Genomic DNA, 26,650 nt, shown 5'->3' with positions numbered 1-26,650 from the left:
CACTTAAAGACTCAAGCGGGTTTCCTACAGGGGGTGCTGAGCTTAAAAGACAAATACAACCTTTTTATTGAGCCTGAAGTTCTTCCCACTCCTTGTAGCCCACTGGACTACCAGACTACAGACCTTGCTCTCACAGTCCTAAAATCAGATTTTGATAGTGATGTCCTTAAAGGTATCTCTTACGCAACTATGAATGAGCTATATCCTGGTTGAGAATCTTTACAATTGGCTAACGAGTGGATCAGCGGGTGAGTGCTGGAGAAGGAATATTTTGTCACCTGTTCTCTGCCTACGCTTCTGTTGGCTGCTATGCATCTGCCTACGACGGTGAAATCGAGGCTATTCTAATTGCCCTAAAACAACTACAGTGTCGTACTGACCAATTTTCTAGCGCCATCATCTTATCTGATTCTAAAGCAGCACTTCTTGATATTAACTCTCCACTGATACCCCAATCCATCTCCATTCAGAAATGCATTGATTGTCTGAAAGACCTGACACTGAAAGGCAAGCAAATCGTCCTCCAATGGATCCCGGGACATTGCGGGACTTGGGGTAATGAAAAAGCTGATTTCTCGGCCAAGAAAGGAACAACTATTGCCCAAGCATCTCGTTGCTCCATCTCTCTGCACTCATTTAAATTGCTGGTCCGAAACCAATTCCGGAACATGCTCTCAGAGAATTTCCGTAAAAGCAATTTACACAAAACCTGGTTCAACCATATTTTAACTATCCCAAATCAGCCCAGGTTTAAGGCAGTCGCTCTCTTTAGACTTGTAACGGGCCATGACTGTCTGGCCAAACACCTTTTTAGTATAAACATTTTTGACTCTCCTAAATGCAAGGTCTGTCGCCTAGGGAAGGACATGGACTTGCCCCATATTTCCGTCTGTCCTGCGCTCATCTCCACTACTGAGTGTGGACGCTACTGGGAAGCTAGGGCCCGTATGGGCTAAGCATGTCACTATGCATTCAATTATATTTATCTCTTTTTGCATTGTTTTTCTTGTTATTTTATCCCTTTTGTTCTTTTAAATTGGCCTGCCATTAGAAAAAAAAATTATATATATATATGTAACAAAATAAATAAATACAAGAAAACACGAAGAAAGTTAAGAAAAACAATAAGTTTCATTTATTGCGCATAAGCTGCAAGTAAACAGAACTTATTAGATAAGTTCAAAGTGAGGATAAAACAAAGGAAAATTATAGACATATGCAGAAGGGGGGGGGGGAAATAGTAATGAAAAAAATAACAAACAACTGATTAAAAAAAGAAAAAAAAGGATGAAATTTTTTAAAAAAAACCGTAAAATAAAAGATATAATCTTTTCATCAGCCCACACGATTATATTTTTCTATTTTTATTTTTTAATCAGTTGTTTGTTATTTCTTTCATTATTATTCCCCCCCCCCTTTGCATATGTCTATAATTTTCCTGTGTTTTATCTTCATTTTGAACTTATATATATATATATATATATATATATATATATATATATATATATATATATATATATATATATATATATATATAGAGAGAGAGAGAGAGAGAGAGAGAGAGAGAGAGAGAGAGGAAAAGGTGTAAATATGGGCACCCTCTTTTGTTTTTTTGATAAAGTTAATTTCAATTTGAAAATTTCTAGATATTTATCTTTCATTAACAACTATAACAAGTTTCCTAAATGCAAGAAGGCAAAACAATGATTAACATCAATTATTTCATTTCAAAAACGACGATTTTCAAAAATCTTTTAAAAAAGCCCCAGAAAAAATGGGGTGTAAATATGGGCCCTCTTCAAAAAAGTCACCAAAATTAGTTTAAAAGCAGGATAAAACAATACAAAATGGTAGAGAATTTATTTATTACAGGAAAAAAATTATTTACAGAAATCGCAAACATAACTGGCTCTTTCAGCCCCGGCACAGTGCCCACATTTGGCACATAACACATCTCACCAACACCTCTCCCCGAGTGTCTTCAGAGAACTTTCCATCACAAAAACTGCAAGTTGCATCGCTTGACTCTGGTTTATCCCCACCGTTGACATTTATTAGATTGGTATCATCATCGCTGTAGGGTCATCGAGTCTGATGAGTCCGATGATGAATCGTATCGTTGCGTGGGCCGAATTTTATTTTTTTTGAAGGCCTTTCGTCTTCCGACCCTGCCCCCTGGCCGGTCTCTTACCCCGGGAAAACTCAAGGACGTTTTCTTGAGAGCACTTTTGTCAAGCGTCTTGGTCAACTGATTCTTGTATGCTAATCCGGTGATGAGGCTGGACCTTGCTGCTTTGCTTCCGCGAGTAGTGGTTCTCTTCTTAATGTTGGGAGCAGGAGATATGTCGAACGGAGAAATTGCACTTGAAGTTCCCGGGGAACATTGTGGTATTTCAGCGGCCTTATCAGTTGGCATAACTAGAGCCTGATATGCTTAACTCCACTAAAAAAAAGTTGGTGTAATTATGGGCACCCTTTAAATGGGGGCCCATATTTGCACCCACCCCACCTAAGAAGGATGGCCACTATCACATGTAACCTAAAAGCGTGTGCTTCAAAAAATAGCTTAAGATCTCCGCTTTCCGGATATCACTGTGAGATTATTTTTAACTAAACATAAGTACATGAAAAGAAAACGATTTCACATACCTCTCAAAAGTTTGCGGTCCAGAATAAACACCAATTTGCACAATAACTCACGTTGCATCCACACTACTTGAAAGAATGGTTCCAACTGCTCTGTACAATCTTCTATTAGCAACTGGCGCCATATACAGTCCTTGCCGCCACTCTTCAGTAGCTCCCATATCTACTAGGGAGGGGTGCCCATATTTACACCTGTGCCCATTTTTACACATTCTCCTCTCTCTCTCTCTCTCTCTCTCTCTCTATATATATATATATATATATATATATATATATATATATATATATATATATATATATATATATATATATATATATATATATATTGCAAAAATAAATTAACACTTTATTACAGCAACGATTCTTTTTAGATACTCTCGAAAATTAGGAACTTATGAAAAAAGTATACCTGTGATAAAATATTTTATTTGAAAGGAGTTGCAATTTTTGAAGAATTTGTTATTTAGTTTCAGTCAAAGAAAATTTTAATTACTTCAAGGACGTTTGCAAATAGCTAATTGGAAAACTTGTGATGCGAACAGGATGCTAATCTATTCAATTGGAAAATTGAAAGGGTACAACTTAAAAGCACTTGGAATTTTTTTCAAGATTAGAAAGCTTGTCCTACGTTCAAAGTCCTTCTATACTGAGGAAAAATATGGTTAAATTTACTGTTTGTCTGGTTCTGTCAGAACACCAAAAATGTCGTATAAGTATGAACATTGAATAAAACAAAAATGAAGACCAGAAATTTAAGTCACATACGTCAAAATGGAAAAGCGCTATAAGCAGCTAAAGCCAAAATTGTCTTAAGCAAACAATTTAAATGACAATTTAAATAAAAGCCAAACAAATGTTAAAGGCACGCATATTAGCACAAACAGTACTTCATCAGGGGCACCCTGATATGCTAACATACTGGAGCCTTTCTGTAGTCAGAGGTTAAACTAAAAAACTGCTTCCCGAGACCCCATCATGGAAAACAAAATACGAATAAAATACAATACCTCAAAATAAAATTGAATACCCAAGGAAACTTAATTTGAAACGAAAATAATTCTAGTCAAAAGTATACTGAGAATAACAAGTTTACATATAAAGACAAATTACAGCTAAAATAAATGAAAAAATATTAATTATCAGATCTTTAAGACAATTATGTGAAATTAAGAAAAATCCAGTGCTGTCCTCTTTCGAAAAATATGAAAAGAAGTCCCGAATGAAGGGGGGAAAAAACCCTTTTAATTAAGTACTGCCATCGCTATTCATCAGGAACAAAAAATCTTCACCGAATAGGTCTACTTATTCGGGCTTAAAAATAGACCAAATTAATTGAACATCTTTAAAACATTTTGAATCAAAAGATTATAGGTACATAATTCCAAGGAAACTTATTATTGTCCGAAATAATTCTGAAATTCTTAATAGCTGTAAGAAAATCCGTTTTATTATTACAAATAAATTTAAACTTAAGAATTTGATTAATTAAAAATATTTTTAAAATATTTAGAGTATAAATTGGAATTAAAATATGTTAAACTAATAACATTAAACTCAAAATCTCTCTTTTATCATATAATCTAATTAAAATTTCATCATAATGAAGTTTAATTTCAAGATCCAATAAACTGGCCCTTTTATATGAGTTAGTCTTTATTAAATTAAGTTCTTTAGGATAAATATCTTTAATTAAATCAAAATCAGTACAACTAAAAATAATCAAATTATCATAAAAACTAAACCCTATTAATAAATCCTGTTGTGTTCTTAAAAAATGTCAAAAACTATTAGCGAAATACCTTAAATCTGTTTGTAAAAGAAACATACCATTAAAGAGATAATTTTCCAATATGTTTGTATTTCATAATTAATCCATAGTACATAAATAATCGTTGCATAAATTAATCCTAAAAAATACCCTCATTAATCAAATATGTCTTAAAAATCTCTAAGCAAATATTCGGAACAAAATCTCTGTAACTTTTACCGAAGAGCTGGTAATGATTTTCGTAAAATCAACTGTTAAATATGGTTTTATAATACGAGATAAAGTTTGGTAATTTTATCGTAATGTCTTAGAGCATGGCATAAAAACTATTTATTCGGTTAAATTTACGTTTCCCATTTTTGACTAAATATGTGGTAATAAGAACTTCAAAACCAAACCTTCCAGTAAGTCCTTACCTTATGAACTACCAAATGAATGGTTTAAATACCGTAAACTTTGGTTTTATTAAACAGAACTATGGTGTTTTTTTTTTGCCAGAAATGTCATTACCCAACAATGGGATAATTACACCAGAATTTTTTTCTCCGTGCAAATTAACAGAAAACGTCATCGCTTAGTTATGCATTAACTTGAACATGACCAAATTTCCTTTTTTTTTTTTTTTTCATTTTTTGTAATTTATGGAATGCATTTGGAATGCATTTTCAAATGATGGAAATATGGAATGCATTTTTAAAAATCTAAGACGAAAAAAAAATCAAAAAACATTCTCTTTCCCCCGATCGAACTCAATGAAAAGAAGGTGGGAAATTCAAAATGTGCCTTTAATCCTCTTTATTTAACAAATAAACCGCTATTGAATTTTCACTGTACTGGGCAAAAAAAAGTAAAATACAAGAAAGGCGAACAATAAGATTTTCAGAAATGTATCGTGCTGTATTTCCGGATCTTTATTGATTTTATTAAACAAAATTATAAAAATACTATTCTAGAAACACCATTTTTTGTAAGCTAGTTAAGCATTAAACGTTTGCTTTCTACCAGATTTTACAAAAATCTCTTGGTTTTCTTGTAATTGACGTTGAGGCATCTTTTCAGTATTACCCAAATTAGTTTTTATAAGCATCAGCCTTCATAATGTAAAGTTTTTAAAACTTTAAGGACAGGCATCTATTTAATCTCTCATTCAAAACAACTAAATGCATAATCTTCTTCTTGTGCATTTTGGTGGAATGTTTCTATAGTGGTACTTAAAATTATAAAGCGCTATTTCTCTTTTCTAGAGCTATTTCTCCTTTTCATACGTTATTTCTCTTTTTCCGACACTAATTTTTTCCTAGGCTATTCCTTTGACGCTTTCATTTCTGGCTTTTTTTTTCAAGATATAATGTTGTCAAATGATAGTTTTTCTCGCAAATTTGTTAAAAACAAGAAATGAAATGAAAATTACAAAATTAATCGAAAATCTAAAACGGCGGAAAAAAGGTCTCTTAGGTCCACATAAGATGGAAAAAGGATTCTACTCCTTCGATGTTGACCTACGGAGAATTATATGCCCGAAATTCCTTCATTTATTAAGTAACTAACTAATAGTTTTGAATAATGTTTATTTTTTTAACTAAATATTTGCATTGGATTTAATTCTTATTTTTTATAGGAGCAAAGCTATTTCTAAATTTGCGATTTCAGCGAATCAAATTTCAATTTGAGCATTGTCAATTTAATATAAACTTGTAACTTTAATAAAAGCAATAGAAATTTTACGTAATAATTTTCACTTCATTATTTATTTATTCTCTAATTTAAGATTGATATGTATCTGATACTAAAAATATCAGATTTTGGTAACTGATACTTAGTTGAGCAGTATCAGTTTGTAACTGATTACAAATAAATATGTATTTACCCATCTCTAATGCATACCATTCTTTATTGTAAAGCTTCAAGTTGCTGCAAAGTTTCCTAGCGTATCCCAGCGCATGATTTCATATTACGCAACCGAGAGCAATATCTGAATAGTCGTCTATAATTAGCATATTTTTGGTGATGTCAAATATCTAAATAGAGATAGAAATTACTTGCTTTTTGTTTGATTTGTTTTTTCATAAATAAAATAAAGAAGTTAAATGTTTAAGAAAACAGTTGTTAAATGTTTTAGAAAGAAAAAACAATCTTATAGTTAGAAAACAATTCACTGAAGCAATTGGAGTGGTTATACTTTCCAATTAACAGATTTTAAAAAGGAGAAAAATTTAATTCAGAAAAAAAATTTCTTAAAAACGCAGAGTGCCGCAATGTTGTCAGTTTTACTCCCAGAGAATTTATCTTAAAAATGAAACATAATTTAACTAATTAACAAATTTTTGACCTCATTTTTTAAAAATCTTCTATAATTTCAAAAATCATTTAATAATAGCAACATATCATTGGAAACATTTGAAGTAAAGTGCAATCATTTAAAGGAAACTATGCTAAAACAATTTTTCCCTCTGTTAATGCAATTTACTATTCAATTAAATTCTGGAAATTACTTTGTTACTATGCAGTTTTATTACTTGTAGTTACATTATACTAAAAAAAGGCAATTTTTATTATAGAAATAAAAAGTTAACTTAAGTTCTATGGGAAAACTCTTGCATTCACACACCAGGACGGGTTGGTTTAGTTGTCACACTAAAGCTTCATCACTTAGTACCAGTCATTGCCGTTGGGAAGGCCACTCTTTTTCCACTCTCCCTTGTAAATTTAATTTTTACATTTTGATATGACTATTAAAACTTGTGACTAGCATCTTTTTAAAAGAATCGTTCATTATTTCCAAAAACAAGTTGTGATACAAGTATTGCATCAAAAAATTAGCTTTGTCTATCACAATATATTGATAATAAAAATTCTTATATTTTGAGCTGAAGTCAAAGCACAATACTTTTTTTTTACAGTTCAAATAGTAACAGAAAGAAATTCTACATAGTATGAGGAAGATTCTCCTAAAGATTGACATTTCCAAATCACAATTCTTAAAAACTGAAATAGCTTTAAAAATTCTAAATAACAATGATACATACTCTTTATAAGTCACTTAACAAGAGAAAATAAAGCGAACCCACTTCAACGATGCTGGTCGTAACATCAATCTTCAAAATGCAGATTTAAATAATTTTAATAGAATCATCACATTATTACACATCATAATACGTATTACGTTTCAAAAAATGCTTTTTTGTATAATAAAACTGTTGAAGAAGAAAATGGCAGCAGAAACTATTTCACACCTCAGTTTAAAACTTGAGAGATTTCAATTTAGAACTTTAATAAGAATTAGATCTTCTTCTTTAGAGCACTCAAGCCAATATTGCGAAATTTAATTTGAATGTGACATTGTTATGCTTTTGGAAAATCATCCATAAACAAATTAACACTTCTTTCATACAGATGTTTTTCACTATATGAAGAGACTTTTATGGATTAAAGCTCTTCTCTAAAAAAGTAATGCAGTGGATTGATCGTAAGGGCACGGTTCCCAGAAGAACATCGAAGTCAAACCTCACTGGTTGCGGTCAGTAATCGGGTATGTTATCACTTTAATCAGCATGTGTAGGGACCGAGGGTGCACGGTCCTCGATTCCACCAACTTCACGCAGGCCGAAGCCATCCCCTCTGCAGAAGATCAAAATTGGATCATCCTCAGTTAGGTTTCCCAGATTGTCGCCAATAGTCCATTGTGCAGCTCTAGTCCAACGTAAATAAAGTACCTACCTATCTTCTCTAAAAAAATAATGAATTTGATATTATTTTGTAGCTAATATAGTTTGTTTATAGAAAGAACTCCCCAAAGGCTAAGGCAACTATGGAAACAAGAAAGAGTGCATTTCTAGAAGGGGAGGAGCTTCTTTTTCCGATCCGAGCCAAAACCTGTCTTAAATATTGACCCAACACCCCACTGGAAATAGTTAATTCTTGTAACCATAGTCATTGTCACTCGCTTTAAACCAATGACGAGGGGAGTTGTTGCCAAAGACAAACTATATGCATCTTTTTAAATCTAAGTCCATATGAATATTTCCTGTGGGCTTCTGTGATCTAAAAGTACATGGAAGTAAATTTAAAAAATAATACATTTTAAAAATAAAAAGCGTTGATACCAGCCAGTTTTGTAATAGGAAATCGTGTTCTTTCCAAAATGATTTTATTTCACATAACACATTGGAAGTGAGTCTATTCTACAATATTTGTTTCTAGAATGTTTGTTTGTTTTAGTTTTGTGCTCATCCGAACGTCCAACAACTTCTCGCATCCATCTGGTATGAGGGCCTTCCAGGATTTCGAAGGAAAAATATTCTTCTTCAAGTAGCTGAGATTACAAGGATAGGTTTGATGTTTCCAGTCTTCTGCACAGCCTATATAATAGCTCCAAAATCACACTTAGGAAGAACACTGCGAAAACCTTTTATCAAATTCATTTGTCATTCCGCATCATACGTTACCTTTTTATGTAAGTATTTATTCATCTTGCTTTTCTTTAGATACCTTCTGGCATGAACCATGGGAATTGAATAAAACTCTTCTTTAATCATATGTACAACATTCCATTTTTGCTCCTTCAACAGTGACATGAAAAGTTTCTCATACTTTGTCAGCTAAATTCGAATTTCATTTGAAAATTACTTTGTATATTTCTAAGCAGGGGCAAAATCATTTTATGGCATTGAATAATGTTTTTTTAAACCATTACATTAATGTTCTACATTGATTGTGCTATCTTTCTTTAAAAACCATTTTTCTGTGATCCATATAACGTATTAAGCAAGTTTCATTATTTATGTTAGCTACCCTAAATATTGAAAACTTTTTTTTTTCAAATTCACTTAAATCTGTATAACCTGGCATTGTAGCAGCAGTAACCGATCTAAGAACTGTGCTAGACACTCGTTGTCTTATACACGCGTTGCCGATCACAGCGCTGTACATACTCATGCCTGTACCAGTTTTTCTGGCTCTTCAGTGTAGTTCAAATGTAATGGTTTAATGAGTTTTACTAATTTAAAAGTGCTCATAGACTTTTTATTGCATTTAACGCAAAATTTACATAAAATTAAAATTTGTCGAGTATATGAATTTAATTATGTTATAAACAAAAAGTCTTAATGACCTATTAGTTTCTTGACATTTTGGCAAAGCATAAAAACTCTCAAAAAAGGGACTACATAATAATTAAGGGAAGGCTTGACTTTAATCATAAACTTTATGAACACAGTTTTGTTTATCAATTTGAGTTCCTTGTGCGACATAGTATTTAAACTGTGCGTTGGTTACTTTAAACAAGGATCGTCATAGGTGATGACACTCTCCTACTTCTAGAACCTCTCAATAACGTAACTAAAGAGAAAAAACATTTTAAATATATCATTTTAAAACAGGAACTATCATTAACTTTTAAAACATGATTGTCATTTTGACATCCAATTCTCTCTTAAGCTAGTTCATGAGAAAAATATTTCACTAGTTTTGAAATTAATAATTATGACTAAAGATTAATATTTTTATTTATTTAGTTCTCTTAATCTTGGCATCACAACGAATCGAGACTGTAGTCGTAGAATGGTTTGGTACAGAAGAAATGAGACATCGTCTACATAGTGATGTCACTACAAAACGTGGAGCACCTCCCAGTGTTGTTGAGTTAATTATTCTTACTTGGGTAATGGGTATGTCTTTTACGCATTTCTTTGCTTTTATCATTTCCATTCTTAAAGTTAATTATATATTTTGCTTCTTAATAAAATTGTGCGTCAATTTAAAATCAAAAATAATTTTCCTAATTAAATTGAGATTAATCTGGAAACATTGTTAAAAATCAATTAAAAGGATTTGAAAGGTAAGTTCCAATTTAATACTTTCAGAGAGTTTTGGATTCTTGAACATACAACTTTGGTGAGTACTTTTATTTTCTCTCCGTCCTTTGAGAATAAAAGTCTATTCAAATGTATGGGGAAGAATGTGCTCGTAAGAATCGACAAGAAGTGAAACATAGAGTTTGTTATATCAGCTACTTGATTATGCAAATATTTTTCATCTCTATACATTGCAATTTTTATTGAAATACAACTGCCGCAAACTACTTTTCGCAATGCTTTTATACATTTGACTATAAATTTCATTCTAGAATTTAAGCCATAAACCCATCAAGCAGAGGTGCTAAATGAGTGAGTCCAAAAATTTAGCATCGTGTACTCGGAAGTCTATAAAAAATTTCAACATTATTAAAAGGTATGTAAAGGATAACAAAAGTCACGGTACAGCGGGCATGCATTTTAAATGAATGCTTCTTACTAATAACTTAACTATTTCGTGTTAACTACCGAAGTCTAATATCTAATATATTATTCTAATATATTATACTTATAAATATCAAATTCTACTAAATTAAATGCACTTTTCGATCTTTTGGTTTAAATAATCTTTTGCTCATTTGAAAAGTGAAATGCTCTGCAATCATTTGATGTAAATAATCTTTTGCGTATTTAAAAAATTAAATACTCTACAATCGTTTAGTTTTGATAATTTTTTGCTTATTTTTAAAATGTAGATTTCACCAAATTGTTTTTTCCGGGTAATTGGAGTAATAAGAATCAAATAGAAAAAGTTAGGCAATAACAAATAGTTTAATTGTATTAAATGAAAAGTCTGCGAACATACTACTTGCGCTTCAATGAGCTTATATAAATAAATAAACAATATATTCTCTTGTTATATAAATCTGGGCACTCACAGAATGTGTTGATCATATATGTTTCTTAATAGTGTAAGTAGATTAAGATTAATTATTGTAAATTTCTTTTTCATGGTTTTCTGCAAATTTTTTTTGGGAGATATTTCATCCAACAACGTATCATCATATAAATAGGTTTAAATCCGATATATGATGATTTTGAAACATAAAACTGATTGTTGACAAACAGTTGTTGTATAATTATCAGTTAATATAAGAATGATTTCAGCGTCTGCAGGAATATTTGCGCAATTTTTGATAGGTTCATTTTGAGTTCTCGCGGAGTCCATTTGTAAATATCTAAACAAAATAAATTCCCGAAATTAATGCAATGCGTTTCAAAAAAATTGACATAGATTTTGGCCGAATCCTAACTTGCATACTTTAATAACCTCCTATGTAGGTTAAGACCACAAAAACTAAATTGTACGTCTTTTGTATGCAGTTTTGGTAAATTTTTCTACTCTGATAAATGTAATGAATCTTTCTTCATTGATAATTTTATCTGTTGCTTAACATACTTTTTTTTCTCATACATGCGAAAACTTAAGATGGTTTAATATCTGAAGTTGCCCCACTTAGACATAACATACACGTACAGGAGTTGGACAAATACATAGTTGGGAAAGTAGCTTGAGAATTTTCATTTATCAGCTTCTTGATCTTCACCACGATGTTACATAAAATAGATTTTGAAATAATGTTTTTCGTTTAAATTAGAATCGTCTTAATAAAATAAAAAACTCTATATTTCTTTCTTTTTGATCTTTTCTTTTCCTTTGCTGTAGAACTTATGCAAATCCTCTCAATGACTTTAACATTTTTTTGTATAATGCCGAGATTTTTCCCATTTTTTCTAACAATAATTTTTGTTCGAAATTCATTTGGAAATTTCTCAATTTTTAAAAATTGAAGTGGAAATTGACTTGAGTTAATCTATATAGTTTTCTCGTTATCACTAACTATTTCAATTCTAAATGTTAAGAATATCCCTAAATTCTTCAATGAATAAATAAACCTTGAAGTAATCCTTTCCAAAGGCTTTCTTTAATGTACTTAACTCCAATTTCACTGGCTTTGAAGTCCATTAAAAACTATTTTATCCACTTTTAGTTTGTGCTGACATCTGTCACTAACTTCAGTTTTGATGAAATACCCTTGAATAACATTGGTAATCATACGTCAAAATTTTAGGGAATTCATGCAGGTATTGTCGTTCTTCTTCAGGAAAATTTTTTTAAGTAACAACATGACATGTGAGCATAACGTACAATATCCCGTTATGAGTTTCTCCATGTTTTCCTAAGCATTATAGAAAAAAAAATCGTAATTTCTGTCATATACAGTCCCTTACTATTTAATAGCCCCATTGAGCAGTAGTAAGTAAACTTTTCACAAAAAAATGGTGCTAAGATTTAAATTATTTTTTAATCAAATAAGCAAGATGAAATTTTTTTACCAGAAATTTTACCAGAATATGGTAAAATTTATCGTGTTTCTAGCTCTATGAAAACACCAAAACACCCGGTAACTTTTACCAAAGCACTTTAGTAATGATTTCGGTAAAATCAGCAATACAATAGAGTTTTACAATATGTGATAAAATTCGATAAATGTGGTAAAATTTGCTAATTTTATCAGGATACTTCAGAGTATGGCATAAAAATCATTTATTTCGTTAATTCATTTTTCAGTTTTGTATATTTTACTAAGCATGCAGTAATAAGAACTATACTGAAAACCAGAATTTCCAGTAAACTATTACCATATGAATTGAAAAGTTACCGACTGAATGGTTTAAATACAGTATATTTTGTTTTACTAGAAATGGCAATACCATACAATACAGTACTCTAACTAGAATTTTTTTCTTCGTGCAAGAAATACGATTAAATATTTCAACAAAATATTTGTAAACTTTAAGGGTTTGAAAAATATAAACTAATTTATAAATTTTAAAGATTTTTATACTTTAGTTCATGCATTTTGAGATTTTTTATAAATTTAAAAAATATGTATCGACTAATTTATGAATATATATGGTTTAAATACCGTGTATTTTTATTTACCGTATTTTTTACCGTATGAGAATTATGTTTTTTTTTACCAGAAAAATCATTACCATACAGTGTGGTAATTTTATCAGAATTTTTTTTCTCCGTGCAGTAATAAGTGATTAAAATTTTCAACGAAATATTTGTTACTTTTGAGGCTTTAAAAAATCAGAACTAGTTCCTAAACTTTTAAGACGTTTATACTAAATTTCATACTAAATTTTTTAGACTTTTATAGTTTATGCATTTTGAATATTTAAATAAATTTAAGGAACATGTGTAACTAGTTTGAGATTATTTAAATAAATATGAATAGTTTTATGAATTTTGAGGATTTCTATATTTTTTTTTAAAAAAATGCACGAACTAATTTCTAAATAAGCAAAGATTTTTATGAACATAAATTGTAAGGATTTCTATAAATGAATGCCCTATTTGGTGAACCCTTTTAAAACATTGTTGGTGTAAAAGAAAAGGTTAAGAAAAATGAAAAGCAATCTATCCACGTGAAGTGACCTAATTCGTGGGTCGATACATTGATCTAAAACACTGATGGATATTTCACTTATTTATGAACTCACGAAAAGAACCTCAATAAAAACCTTTTTGCATTTTAGAAATTTCATTTTGAGAGATGGTAGACTTCAATTCTAACCGCAATGCTAAAATAATGTGAATTTTACAAAAATTATTTTCTTAATTTTTTTTATTTTAATCTATGTTAAATTATTTGAATTTCGATCATCTGTATTGAATCTCAAATAAAAGTTTCAAAACTAAATAAATTCATTATTTTTATGAATATTATGCGTGTCGTCTTTTAGCAATTCTAAGAATACCAATAAAAACGGTGACACTTTCGTTTATCTTTCATAATTTTGCAGATTTAAATCAAAATACTTAATTTTGAGATATATCGCTCATGGGCTGCAATAGCGGCACAACTCAAAAAATCAAGTTATGAGATAAGTGGGTTTAAAGTTTTCATTGCTAAGCAAAATGCATAGGAAATGCTTTAGTTTGCTTAAAAGAAGAGATTACCTTCAAGTTGAATTATGAGTTGTGCTAGTATTGCTGCTGAAAGAATGTGTATTTCCGTATTTACACCTGTTCTTAGTCCAAAACGCGTGTTATTTGAGTTGTGCCACTATTGCAGCCCATGAGCGATATATAGTATAAGGAATTTTTAAAGCATACTCATTTCCTACTGGAAATCTAAACGCAATGGCAAAATATTGCGATTTGTTTTCTTTTGTTTTTGCAAAGCTTATTCTCATTTTTTTTTAATTTCCTGTCATTTTATTTGAATTTTGATCATCGATATTGAATCTCAAATAAAAGTTTCAAAACTAAACAAAATTCATTAGGTTTTTGGATGTTGTGCATGTTATCTTTTAGCAATGCTAATCAAAAATCAATTAATTTTGAATAATTATGCACTGGTCCCTTTCTTCGTAATTAGACTCTTAATGAGATTAAATCTGAAAAGACACATAGAAAAAGTGCCCTATTGTAATGACTACAAAAGATTCAAATTAGGATCATAAAATTAGTCTCACTGTTTTTCAGAATAGAACCAGGATTTTATTGTTTTCGAATAATCTGAATAAGACAGTCATAAATTTTAAAGACATCAGTAGAATATTTTCTGAAAAGTAAATATTTTAAAACTTTAGAGAAATGAAAGGAATAATTTCAGGGAAATATATATTCAAATAAAAATATTTGTAAAATTTTAAAGGAAACAGTAGGATATTTTTAGGGAAATAAATATTATAAAACAAGCAATTTTAAAAATTTTAAGAAACCAATAAAATATTTTCTGGGTAATAAGTATTCAAAAATCAGTATTTTTAATTTTTAAAAATATCAGCAGAATATTTTCAAATGAATAAATATTCACAAATAAGAATTCTCACGAATTAATTTAAGGTCTAAAACGCAAACTTCAAGTTTTGGCATTCAAATAATATTTACTAGGCATCGAAACGCTGCCTTAAAACATTTTTATGTTTCATTAATTACATTCTCATGTAATATATATTTTTACTATTCAAAATTTTTTAATCATTTCTACAATAAGTTAAAAAGGTTAATTTTTGCCCGAAAATATCGATGAAAAAAATTTTTTAAAAAATAGACGCAAAGACTTTTTTATTTAGAAATCCGTAATTTGTTTCAAATATATTGCAAAATACGCGGAAAAATAAACTTTTCCCACCTAAATTCTGCTATAATTGTGTAAAAAATTGCTTAAAATCTAAGTTTCTGATTCATTTTTATTTCTCTAGAGTAATTTATAGGGAAGTAAGGGGATAATGTGAACTTAATTCTATTATTTATCACTCAAAATTTCTCCTTATATTTAGGCAAGTTAGCAAAACTATTATTCACTTTAATATGTAATACTCTAACAATACTCTTAATTTTTAAATATTAAATTATAAAACACGATATTTCCTATTTGCTTTTTTTAGCTGACCTATAATAGGCATAGACATAGACAAACAAATCACTCTTATGGCTAGTGTTGACACATTATTCTCAAGCTACTATAATTAAAAACTTATTAAGCTTTCGAGTACAGTAGAAAAGGTTAATTACTAACACAAAACTTTAAAAGGCTAGTTGTTTCTTTCCTTAAGTCCTATTATTTGCTTAATTTGATTTGTTTTTGTACTATAAAACATTTAGGAAAGATCAATGCTTTAACATATAAATTTATTTTTTTTATAAAAATTTTTGCCTGATCAAACTCAGCTTTTATTATTTTGTTGTTGTTGTTGCTAATTCCCATCTGGTCTGACGGGGTCAGACCAGATCAATGAATCCGTTGATATTGAGAAAATCCGAAACCAGAATGGGAGAGGAATGAATATCGTTCCAGTCCAGCCCTAAACAGATCAAGATGTGCTCAGGTGATGCCTGGTTTTGTTGGCATTTAGGGCAAAGAGGAAAGATCTTTTGATTTGCAGAAAATTTGAGACTTTTCAGGTGTCCACTGGCCAGTCGGGATAGGCAGGTGTTGGTTTGCCTGTCCCCAGGGAGAGATAGAGAGAGTCCTGGTCTTTTTGCTTTATACCAGTAGTGAATAGGTGGAAGCAGCCACTTTTGTTTGTTCTGGGCCTTTTGCCTTGCAAAAAGTTCAAGGTATGTAAGCTCTGAGGTGGAGGGGACTGGATGGTCTAGTCCCTTCGTTGCAAGAGTGTCAGCCAACTCGTTGCCGTGGATATCGACGTGGGACGGGATCCATTGAAAGTGGACCTCATGCTGTTGGGAAATGAGCTTTACTTTTTGTAAGATCGAAAAACTGGTTTTATCTCCAATGAGGGCCCAATTTTTGAGGTGTTGAATTGAACTACGGCTGTCAGATAGTATCCAAGTATTTCCAAGGTGCCCTTCACTCAAGATTTTCTCTAGTCCCCTGTCAATTGCAATTAGTTCGCTTCGAAAGACGGAGCAAAAATCGGGGTTTCGTTGATGAAGAGTGTAGTTCTCTCGAGGTGTTTCAATAAATACCCCACTGCCAGTCTGTCTATCCATTTTACTGCCATCAGAGAATATTTTGATGTCGTTTGGAGGGATTTTATTGATGATTTCCAGGGACAATTGTCTGAGGAAATCAGGCACACAGTCTTTCTTGTCAAGCATGGTAGGGAGGCTTTCATGGAAACTAACATTGGAAAGATCCAAGCAAGTACTAAGATTGCTATGAAGATAAAGAGGTTCAATATTTTCAGCGATTAACAGTTGTGATTTAACATGACTAAAAGGACTGTTTTTCTTTAGCCTTTGATTGCAGGTCCAGTTATTTAGGTAAATAGCAGTTAAATTGCCTATTATTTTGTTGAAATGCCTAATGATTCTATTTACGTTTTTAAGCAATAGGAGAGGAAAATGCGACTCTCTAATCAGTACTACTTTAGACCAATAAACAAAAAAAAACTAAAATATTAATATGATTTTGATTATAATTTTAAAAAAAAGGTCTCTCTCCAAAATGAAATTGACTAATTAGCAATTTTTAGAAGTTCTACTAATTAAAATATTGTTCAAAGTTTTAGAATGAACACGTGGAACAATTTTTATTTAACATGACAAACAAAGATAAGAAAAAGAAAGTCAAACGATGATAACAATTCATTAAAGTTAATTTAATGAATTCAATGAGTGTGACTTCACAATTTCACATCAGTAAGATGGTAAGTGGGAAATTTGAATTGAAATTTGACCTCGTTTGTTTGCGATTCTTTTGCGGACCACCATTTTGCGACCTCTGACCTAGACCAACCAGTCATCTATGAATTAAAATGTTTAAATATTTGCAAATTTCAATTAGATTTTAGGACGATTAATTTGAACGATTAATTAAAGACGATTAATTTAAGACGATTAATTTGATTGTTAGAATTATATTTATTAAAATTCAGGTTCATCTAATCTTACTACGTGGAGAAAAAAATTTTGGCAAAATTACCGTACTGTATGGTAATGACATTTCTAATTAAAAAAACAATTTCAAAAAAAAAAACTAATTTTGGTTAGTAAAATCAAAATATACGATATTTAAACCATTCATTTAATACTCTTTCCGTGTTCATATGGTAACGATTAATCGGATGGTTTTCACAATTATACTTAGTATTACCACACATTCAGTAAAAATACAAAACTGAAAGTAAATTTAAGCAAATAAATGGTTTTTATTCCAAGTTATCGCCATAAAACTACCAAAAGTTACCTCATTTAACAAATTTTATCGAGCATAATAAAACCTTATTTTATTTTTAATTTTACTTAAATCATTACCACAGTGCTTTGGTAAAAATTACTGAGCTTTTTGCTGTAACGAGAGACATGATAAATGTTACCATATTTTAGTTGGATCAACCATGCTTCTTTTCTCAGTGTATGAAGAACGGTTGACTGCTATTTTAAAGTTGTTTAAGCAAGGAAAGCGACAGTGTGAAATCGTTCGTTTGCTCTGTACACGACTCTGTGGACTGGCTCCCTTTCGCTACCCAAACTTTTCATCGCCACGGACCGGTCAGCTCTTTAGAATTTCGCCGTGGCCAACAGGAGGCATTGATTGTTTATATTTTAGATCATTTTAAGTTAGCATGGGCTGTGACCAAAATAAAATACAGTTCGGTATTTGTGGGGCGTGACGTTTATCAGCTTCCAGTTAACCTCTCGCATGCCTCCCATGGCAAACCCGACAACAATACACCACAGTAAATAAAATGAAAATAATTTAATGTTTTTTTAATACCATTTGATCCGGTAATTTTCCGGGGGACCACAACTCTAAAGCAATCGCTTTGGCAGGATTAGATAATAGGTAGAAGACTTGCCTGGCTGAAAATTTCAATAAGCGCTTACGTTTCTGCCTCACTGTAGGTGGTCACTTTGAAACCAATTAAATTTATTTATTATTAAAAGTCTACTGTTATTTTTATTTGTTATCTTTTGTTAATTTATACGTTTTTAATAAAGTTATATTAAAAACATTGCTTACCATTTTTTCTTTCTTTTTTGCCGCACCTTATAAATTGGGTCCTATAAATATTCTCTTTTTAATTTCAAATCCTTATGGATGTACTTTGCCAAATTAAATTTTGAGTAATGAACGTTACTCTATACGTTTAAGGTACGAAATTCTCTTACTTGGTATTAATGTCGATAGAAAAATATCTGCACCAAAAAATTTTTAGTTTTTCTTAAAACAATTTAGTTTAGTTTTTATTTTATTTGAAGGAAAAGGTTTGCAGATGCTCTTCATTGACCATTACTCAAATAAAATATTATTCTTGCATTCTAGGCTATGGTAATTTTCCTCAATGTATTTTTTTTCCCTTCTTAATTTGAAAGAGTTTTTTTAAATACTTTATCTGTGAAAAATAAATTTATTATATTTATTTTTAAATTAAAAAAAAAATACTCTTATTTGAAAAATTTGTATTTATGTGCGAAATAACGGGGATTTCTATCTTCGTGTCTACCGTATATTTTATAAACGCAATTAATTTGCTCTTCAATTATCTCAAGTAATACTTAAATAACCCCTTTAAGTTTTCTTTAAAGGCGAGCAAAATATCCAAATAAATTTAAATTTTTCTCTGGTTGTTAAAAAAGGCAAATCTAAATCAATTAACGTGTGTTTTACATGGTTGAAATTTTTCATTTAATGATATCTATGACGTCGGCCAGATGCATTCAAGAGAATATTTAGCGGCGCCATCTACTGTTGAGAAAGTATAACATAATTCAATAAAAGAGAAGAATAATCGCATATATAGTTGAAATGAAATAAAATATTAATAATAAAGAGAGTAAGAAAAGTCCTCAATTAAAGAAATATGAAAAGCGAATAATATTTAAAGCAAATAATTATTAATAAACAAATCAAAACAAAGTTTAATGAATTACATATATTTTGAAATCAAATTAGTTTAATTACTTATATTCAATAATATGCAATATATAGCTGCTTTAATTACATAATTTAAATTTTATTTCTTCGATAAAAAAAGATAAATTGTTAATCGTGGAAGTTGAAAACTAATAGAATTCTGTTGGATTTTTATTTCTTCAAACATTATAAGTTCAGTATTATATGAAATTTTATAATGCTATAATATGTTTTTGGTGCTCTTTTAAGAATTTAAAACATTTAATTTTAAAAAAATGCTCTAAAATTAAATTTTATTCAAAAAATTTTAAAATTTCCAAGGGGAAACATTACTATAAGTTTAAAAAATAAATATTTTTACGTAATCCGACATGAGAAAATACAGATTAATTTTATGATTGGAAACTAGATATTGAAAAATGAAAGAAAAACTAGCATATCCCAACTAAAATTATTTAACAGTACGATCAACAATTCTGCATTTCATTTTCTGATTTTTTTTATTAATAAAAGATAGTCTCAGGTAAAAGGTAAAGTAAAAGTGATGATCTGAAAAATGATTTTAAAAAAAAAGTATCTTAATATTCTCATGATTGAATTTCAGGATGCACAGATTGATTGTCAAAGAGGCATTGTTAAGTGAATTTTATTATCACATGATTAAACTTGAGGATATATAGTGATTCTAAAAAAAAGAAACAAAATCTAACTTTTGACGAGTTTTTGAACATCATGATTAAATTTTAGGATTATCTTGATGAAAGAAAAAAAATTTTTACAGAGAATTTTAGGATTACCAGATTAATTTTCAAGATCCTTGGTGATTGTTTAAAAATATGAGGATTTTTCGCGAATTTGTACCTCACACTAAATAAAACCGAGTATATCTATTTTTACAGTATTTTTCTACAGGTCTTTTTCCAACTTTTGGTTAGTTAATAAAAACAATGAGTGAAACAATATATTCGAATTATTAATGAAATTTTTTTAAATGCTTGAAAATAGCAAACACGATCCGTTTCTATTTTATTTGCATTGAACTGAATAAACTGAATCGAAAAATGCCGGATTTGGAGAAATATTAGAGATTCCAATTTAATGTAAATCATCTACATTATTTACGGAATATTTCATGACGACCACCTTCAATATGTACTTTTTATATATTCATCAAGAATTAAGTCTGCCTCAAAAGTATACGCATTAAGGTTCTCAAATCAATATTTAAGCGAAAAAATAAACTACAAAAGTCCGACAAACAGCTACCGAGGAAGCTAACATCAACTGTGAAGAGTTGAAAAGCGATAATTAGAAATACCCAAAATTTCAACAGGCTTTAATAACAACCACCAGACCTTTTTAGACCAGACCTTTAATTACAACCACCACAAGTGCGTATATTTTTGCTGGATTTTCGACAAGCATTAAAAAAATATATAATTATGGCAGCTATTAACACTACATTCGGCATACTGATCTATGAAAGTATATTTCGATAATTAATTCTGATTTCACTTTATGAAGAAGTTTCTTGATTACATTAATTTCTTCGCACGTGTTTAAATAATATAACAAAATAAGATCCAGTAAATGTTGAATTTCTGAATGTCGTGAATTGAATGATTTGAATTTTCTCATTCTACATTTTTTTTAACAATTTTGAGATAATAAAAGATATCATTATTATTTAAACCTCTTATTGGATAAATATAAAAACAATCGTTTCTTTTTAAAACAATTTTGTATTTATCTGGTTTTCTAATTAATAATCGCAATAATAAACTTATTTTTTATATCAATTACTTTAAAAATATAAAGTTTTGAAACATAACAATAAAAAAGTTGAGGAAAATATTTCTAGTAGGGATATATCATTAATCATGATTAATTTCCATTCAATAGGTACACGGGGAAAACATTCTGAAAAAATTGCCTTATTGAATGGTAATCATATTTCTGGTTTTAAAAAAAGGAGAAAAAAAAACATAATTCTGGTTAATAAAGCAAAATCTACAGTATTTAAATCATTCATGTGGTAATTTATCCGTTCATATGGCCACTATTTACAAGAAATTCTGATTTCTAACTTTATAGTCCTTATTATCACATATTTAGCAAAAAATACAAAACAAAAAGTAAATTTAACCAAATAAATGGTTTTCATGCCATGTTCTAAGGCATCGTCATTAAATTACCAAATTGCATCACTTATTATAAAACTGTATTTTATTACTGTATACCTATAACTGTATACCTACGCACTTCGATAAAGATTACCGAACTTTTTGGTGTTTCCAAAAAGTCCGAAACATGGTAAATTTTACCGTATTTTGGTAGTTTTGACAGTAATTTTTGACTCAGAGCAGTAGCATCTCCCTTCATTAAATCTAGAAGAAAACTCAAAATTATAATTTCTCAGTATAATGTTACTAATAAATAGAAATTAATTTAATTTTTTCTAATTTTAACAGGCAAAATCCAGAATTTTAACAGAATTGATTTACAATTTTTTGAAGAAAAAAAACTAAAAAATATTTAATTACTTATTCATTTTTAAGTTTTAATACTCAAAAACTATTCGACAAATATTTTACTAAATTTCTTAATTTTTAATCACGAATTCAAAAATGGAATAAAACTTGTATGCCTTACAATTCAAAACTTTTCCGAACGCTAATGAATAATTTTAGAACTATATTTTGCATGAACTTATCTTTTGATAAACGAGTTTTACAATAGTGTAAAATTTTTTTGATTCGCGTAATTAGTTCCAGAGATATGGCGAAATACAAAGTAATTTAAATCAACAATGAGAGGCCAAAAGTTACAACCACTTTCTTGTCTTAGCTACTAGAACCATATTTACCAGATTGCGGCTACCTCCATATTTTGAAGGTCAAAAATTTCAATTCGTCAAATAAAAAAAGGAATGTTTATTCAGATGAAGTACGTTTTTCACTTGACTGGTGACTGGTGCACGTGAAATCTGTCGGGTCACGAAGTCATCCACGTTCCCATAATAAATCATGCTTCTCGGGCTCTTGAATTGGAGACTGATCGTTCTTTGGTTCAGGTCAAAATTACGATCTGTGGAGGAATGGGTCAGTCCTATAAGCCGGCTTTGACGTGTGTGTGGCTGAAATCGTCCATAGATTCCCCACTGAAAAACAAGAAATCAGCCTTAAATTCACTTGATTTCTCCAAGCAGACTTACCGGTATTAGCAAGTAGCATTGGAAACAATAACAACACGTTTTTGAATATGATTTTGTAACTTAAAATGTTATCATATCGAATTAATTAAGTTAATCCTCAGAATCATAAAGATTGCATCCATCCACATTCAAATCCAACAAAATATGTCCAAAATTATTAAGGTGTTTCGATTTTTATTTTGCACGCTGTAGATAAGTGGAAATACTAAAAATTGTAATATGAGATAAGACAAAATTCTTAACAATACTTAACAAAATACTTATAGCGAAGAAACCACTTACTATGAGATAGAATAAAAATTATTTTACGATGTGAAAGACAAAATAATTCTTTTAAAAATCATTAGTAAAATATAGGTAAATATTTTTTTTCGATTTTAAAAAGTAGATTAAAAAATCTTTGTATACTATGAATTATTTTATTTATTTTGTACATTTGGCACAGTTTATCTTATGTGTTACTTTATGATGTGGCAAAGTAAAAGAATACAAAATATTTAATTCTATAATAACAGAACTTTCTTTGTAAAAACGCGCAAAGCAGCAGTATTTTCAAAAGAAAGAATAATTGAAGCAATAAAGAAAAATGAAAACAATAGAATTAAAAATATGGTCACCGAAGCCAACGTCTTCAGAGGAATCAGTTCCATAGGGCACAGAACAAAACTTTTTCTATTGAGAGAGCCAGACAAATGTCAAAATTTGCTCCCTCAGTACCCCGAAGGTTTTGCAAAAGTCCAGGAAGGAATACAAGAAATACATAAAATCAAATCAGAAGAGAAATTTGAAACAAAATCTTGAGAATATAATACAAAAATACAAAAACTCACAGCAAACTGGTCTAACAGCAATTTCATGAAACTAACTCAATGTAAAAGAAGCATTTGAAATAAAAGAAAACAATCTAATATTTATTTCCTATTGTTAAATTTCATAAATGTCCTGTCAAATTTAGGTTAATTGCGTGTGGCACTAATTGTTACATTTCTGATATTAATAAAAAGGTTTTTAATTTTCTTAAAATTATTTTACTTAAAATTAAAAAAGAGAAAAATATTGTTATAGAAAATAACGTTGCTGTTTTGGATTATATCAAATAATGTAACTTCTAGTATTAGTACTTTTGATTTTGAAAATTTGTACACCAGTATTCCACATGCACAGATTATTGAAATTTGTAGCGGCATTTTTGATAAATATTTATTTAATGAGAAAATTGATAAATCTTATTGGTTGGATTTATGTAGGTTTAATTTTTTTGAGAATGTACTTTATAATGGTCTGGATTTCTATAAACAAATTATTGGAATTCCACGAGGTAATTCCTTTTCTGGTGCTTTTGCTAATACTTTTTTACATTTTTTTGAAGCCAAATTTCTTGAGTAATGATTTTAGAGCTTTTAGATATACTGATGATTTGATTTTGTTTTATTATGATAGTTATGATTTTATTTTTAGTACTTATCCCAAACATTTGGTTTTGAAAAAAACTAATGAGAATTGCTTAAATGTTGAATATTTAGATTTTAAAATTGATATTGTTGATAAAATAATTAAGATTGGTGTTTTTTGATAAACGAAAGGCTTTTAAATTTAAAAAAAAAAAAAATTTGTAACTTTAATACTAATTTGTGCAATAAAATTTTTAAAAATTTAGTTTTTTCTCAATTGCTTAGATTTAAAAAAATTTACAATAACGTTGAATGTTTTCAGGAAGCTGCGAATAGTTTTTTGAGAAATTTGAGAGTTAATGATATTCTTTATTTCTCTTAACATGGCGAAATTAAAGTCTTGACTGAGCAGCCCCAGTTAAGCATTATATTAATCTGTTACGCAATCTTTACCTTTCCTATTCTTTTTTTTTTCCCTACTGCGCATTTTAAAAGAGGGCGTTGTTTTCTTTTATTTCAAATGTTTCTTTTACATTGAGTTAGTTTCATGAAATTGCTGTTTGACCAGTTTACTATGAGTTTTTGTATTTTTGTATTATATTCTCAAGATTTTGTTTCAAATTTCACTTATGATTTGTTTTTATGCATTTCTTGTGGACTTTTGTACACTTCTGATCATATTGGAACTGTCAAGCCGTTTGACAAATCTTTGATCTCCCTGGCTCTCAACGGGCTGCTGTGGGAAGCATCTTTCAGATTAAGGGTATTGATAACAGACCATCCTGTTAAAACAAAACTAAAAACTCTTGTAAAACAAGTTATCTGCTCACTTAGGCCAATTGAACACATGGTATTGAAAGACACATCGATTGACTAAAACATTATAAGAAAATTTTTATCTAAATATATATTTTTAATAAAAAAAATAAAAAAAATATTGCAGAAACTAAAACTATCATATCATTCTCCAATATCATTAATCCAAGTTAAACAACACTTTTTCAGTTTAAGTGTCTCCGCTTTACTCTAAGTATAAGAATAATAAAAATGCTTAGAAAAATTTTGTCATTTAATAAGATAGAAAATAGTGACAATAATAAATTTTCAAAGACCTATTTTTATCGAAGTTATAAACGATAGAACATTTTCGCATATACTTTCTAAAAATTTATTTATTACATGTTTTAATATCCACTTTTGATTTGCCTTTCTTAAATGAACTGAAAAAGAGCTTAAGCTAATGATTCCAAAGAGCTAATGTGGTCATATAATGGTTGAGGGTTGCGTTAATAATGAGGGTTAATAACACCGGTTAATTAATCGTAACTCTCTTATTAGGGTATTTATTTACTAAATTTGATTAATTTTGAAAAGAATATAAAATTTATTTGAAATGTTACCCAAATTTTATAGGACTTTATTTATTAAAATTGATTAATTTTCCGACGATGGAAAATTCAGGAAAAACTGATGCTTTAAATCATATAAGGAAATTTTTTTTAAATATTGAAAACATACGGAATTTTATTATTTTTTATAACGTTTGAAAAATGTGAACTTCGGAAAATTAATTGATGATTTTGTTTGATAGCTGAAATTTAATATTAATTTGTCAAACTAATAAATAAAAACTAAATTTAAAATAATATTTTTCAGATAAAATGACATCTGAAGTAATAGCAAGTCTGAAAACAGTATTTTTACATGGTTGGAATATAGTTCATTCGTTAATCATACATCATTATTTTATTAGGCCTTCACATTGTTTCTAATAGCACCGGAATTATATCAAGTGACACAGAACATTCAGATGATTTTTGTAATGCAATTGTTTTTTTTTGTTTTTTTTTTTTGTTACATTCAGATTTTAATATATTTTTTTATATTTGCTTTAGAATTTCGGAAGCCAGTCATATGCAGTTTGCTTTTTAATTTTATGGATTCTATCCGAGGGAAGAATTTTAGAATGTCAGTGCAGGCTGAAATTTGCTTTCTCTCTTTCTTTCTTCATTCTGCTTGTTTCTCTTATCAATTTAGGATCGAGTTTACTTATTTCTGGTTTGCATAAGTTCCCTGTATAAATTTTGGATAAAAAAATTTGAAAAATTGCATCAAACGAAATCTTTTAAGTGCAGGTTTCGAATTTTTTTTTTCTCTTGTCACGCTTCAGCGCATGGGGTTTTTAATTAATAATTAGGTCAATTAATGTTTTAAATCAATAATAATTTTTAATTATCAAGGCCTGTTTTTCCTACTCTAATAAACTGACCGATTATTATACCTATTTTATAAAGAAATTATCCTTCCTAATAATATAATATCATCTAAATCTTGTAAAGTGCAAAAAACATGAAGGAAGCAAAATTCAAAATTTTACCCTAAAGTCCAAAATATCACGGGTAGAGGTTTCTAGAGAATCAATAATTTTGTTCGCA

General features: G+C 29.4%; 1 protein-coding gene across 2 annotated transcripts in view; it reads left to right on the top strand.

Annotated features, from left to right (window-relative positions):
- The window catches only part of LOC107446622 (transient receptor potential-gamma protein-like), a 341,741-nt gene that overhangs the window by 265,988 nt on the left and 49,103 nt on the right, over positions 1-26,650 (top strand). For both annotated transcript variants that reach the window (XM_016061317.4, XM_071187238.2), the window contains 2 exons: positions 8,633-8,867; positions 9,928-10,080. In XM_016061317.4, the coding sequence (XP_015916803.1) occupies positions 8,633-8,867; positions 9,928-10,080 (388 nt within the window). The remainder of the gene's footprint in view (positions 1-8,632; positions 8,868-9,927; positions 10,081-26,650) is intronic.

The sequence above is a fragment of the Parasteatoda tepidariorum genome, chromosome 11, assembly GCF_982258835.1.
Source record: "Parasteatoda tepidariorum strain Cologne lab strain chromosome 11, Ptep-v5.0, whole genome shotgun sequence".
In the NCBI taxonomy this organism is placed as follows: Eukaryota; Metazoa; Arthropoda; class Arachnida; order Araneae; family Theridiidae; genus Parasteatoda; species Parasteatoda tepidariorum.
The sequence above is the reverse complement of the archived record's forward strand: the minus strand, read 5'-3'. Positions and strand labels throughout refer to the sequence as shown.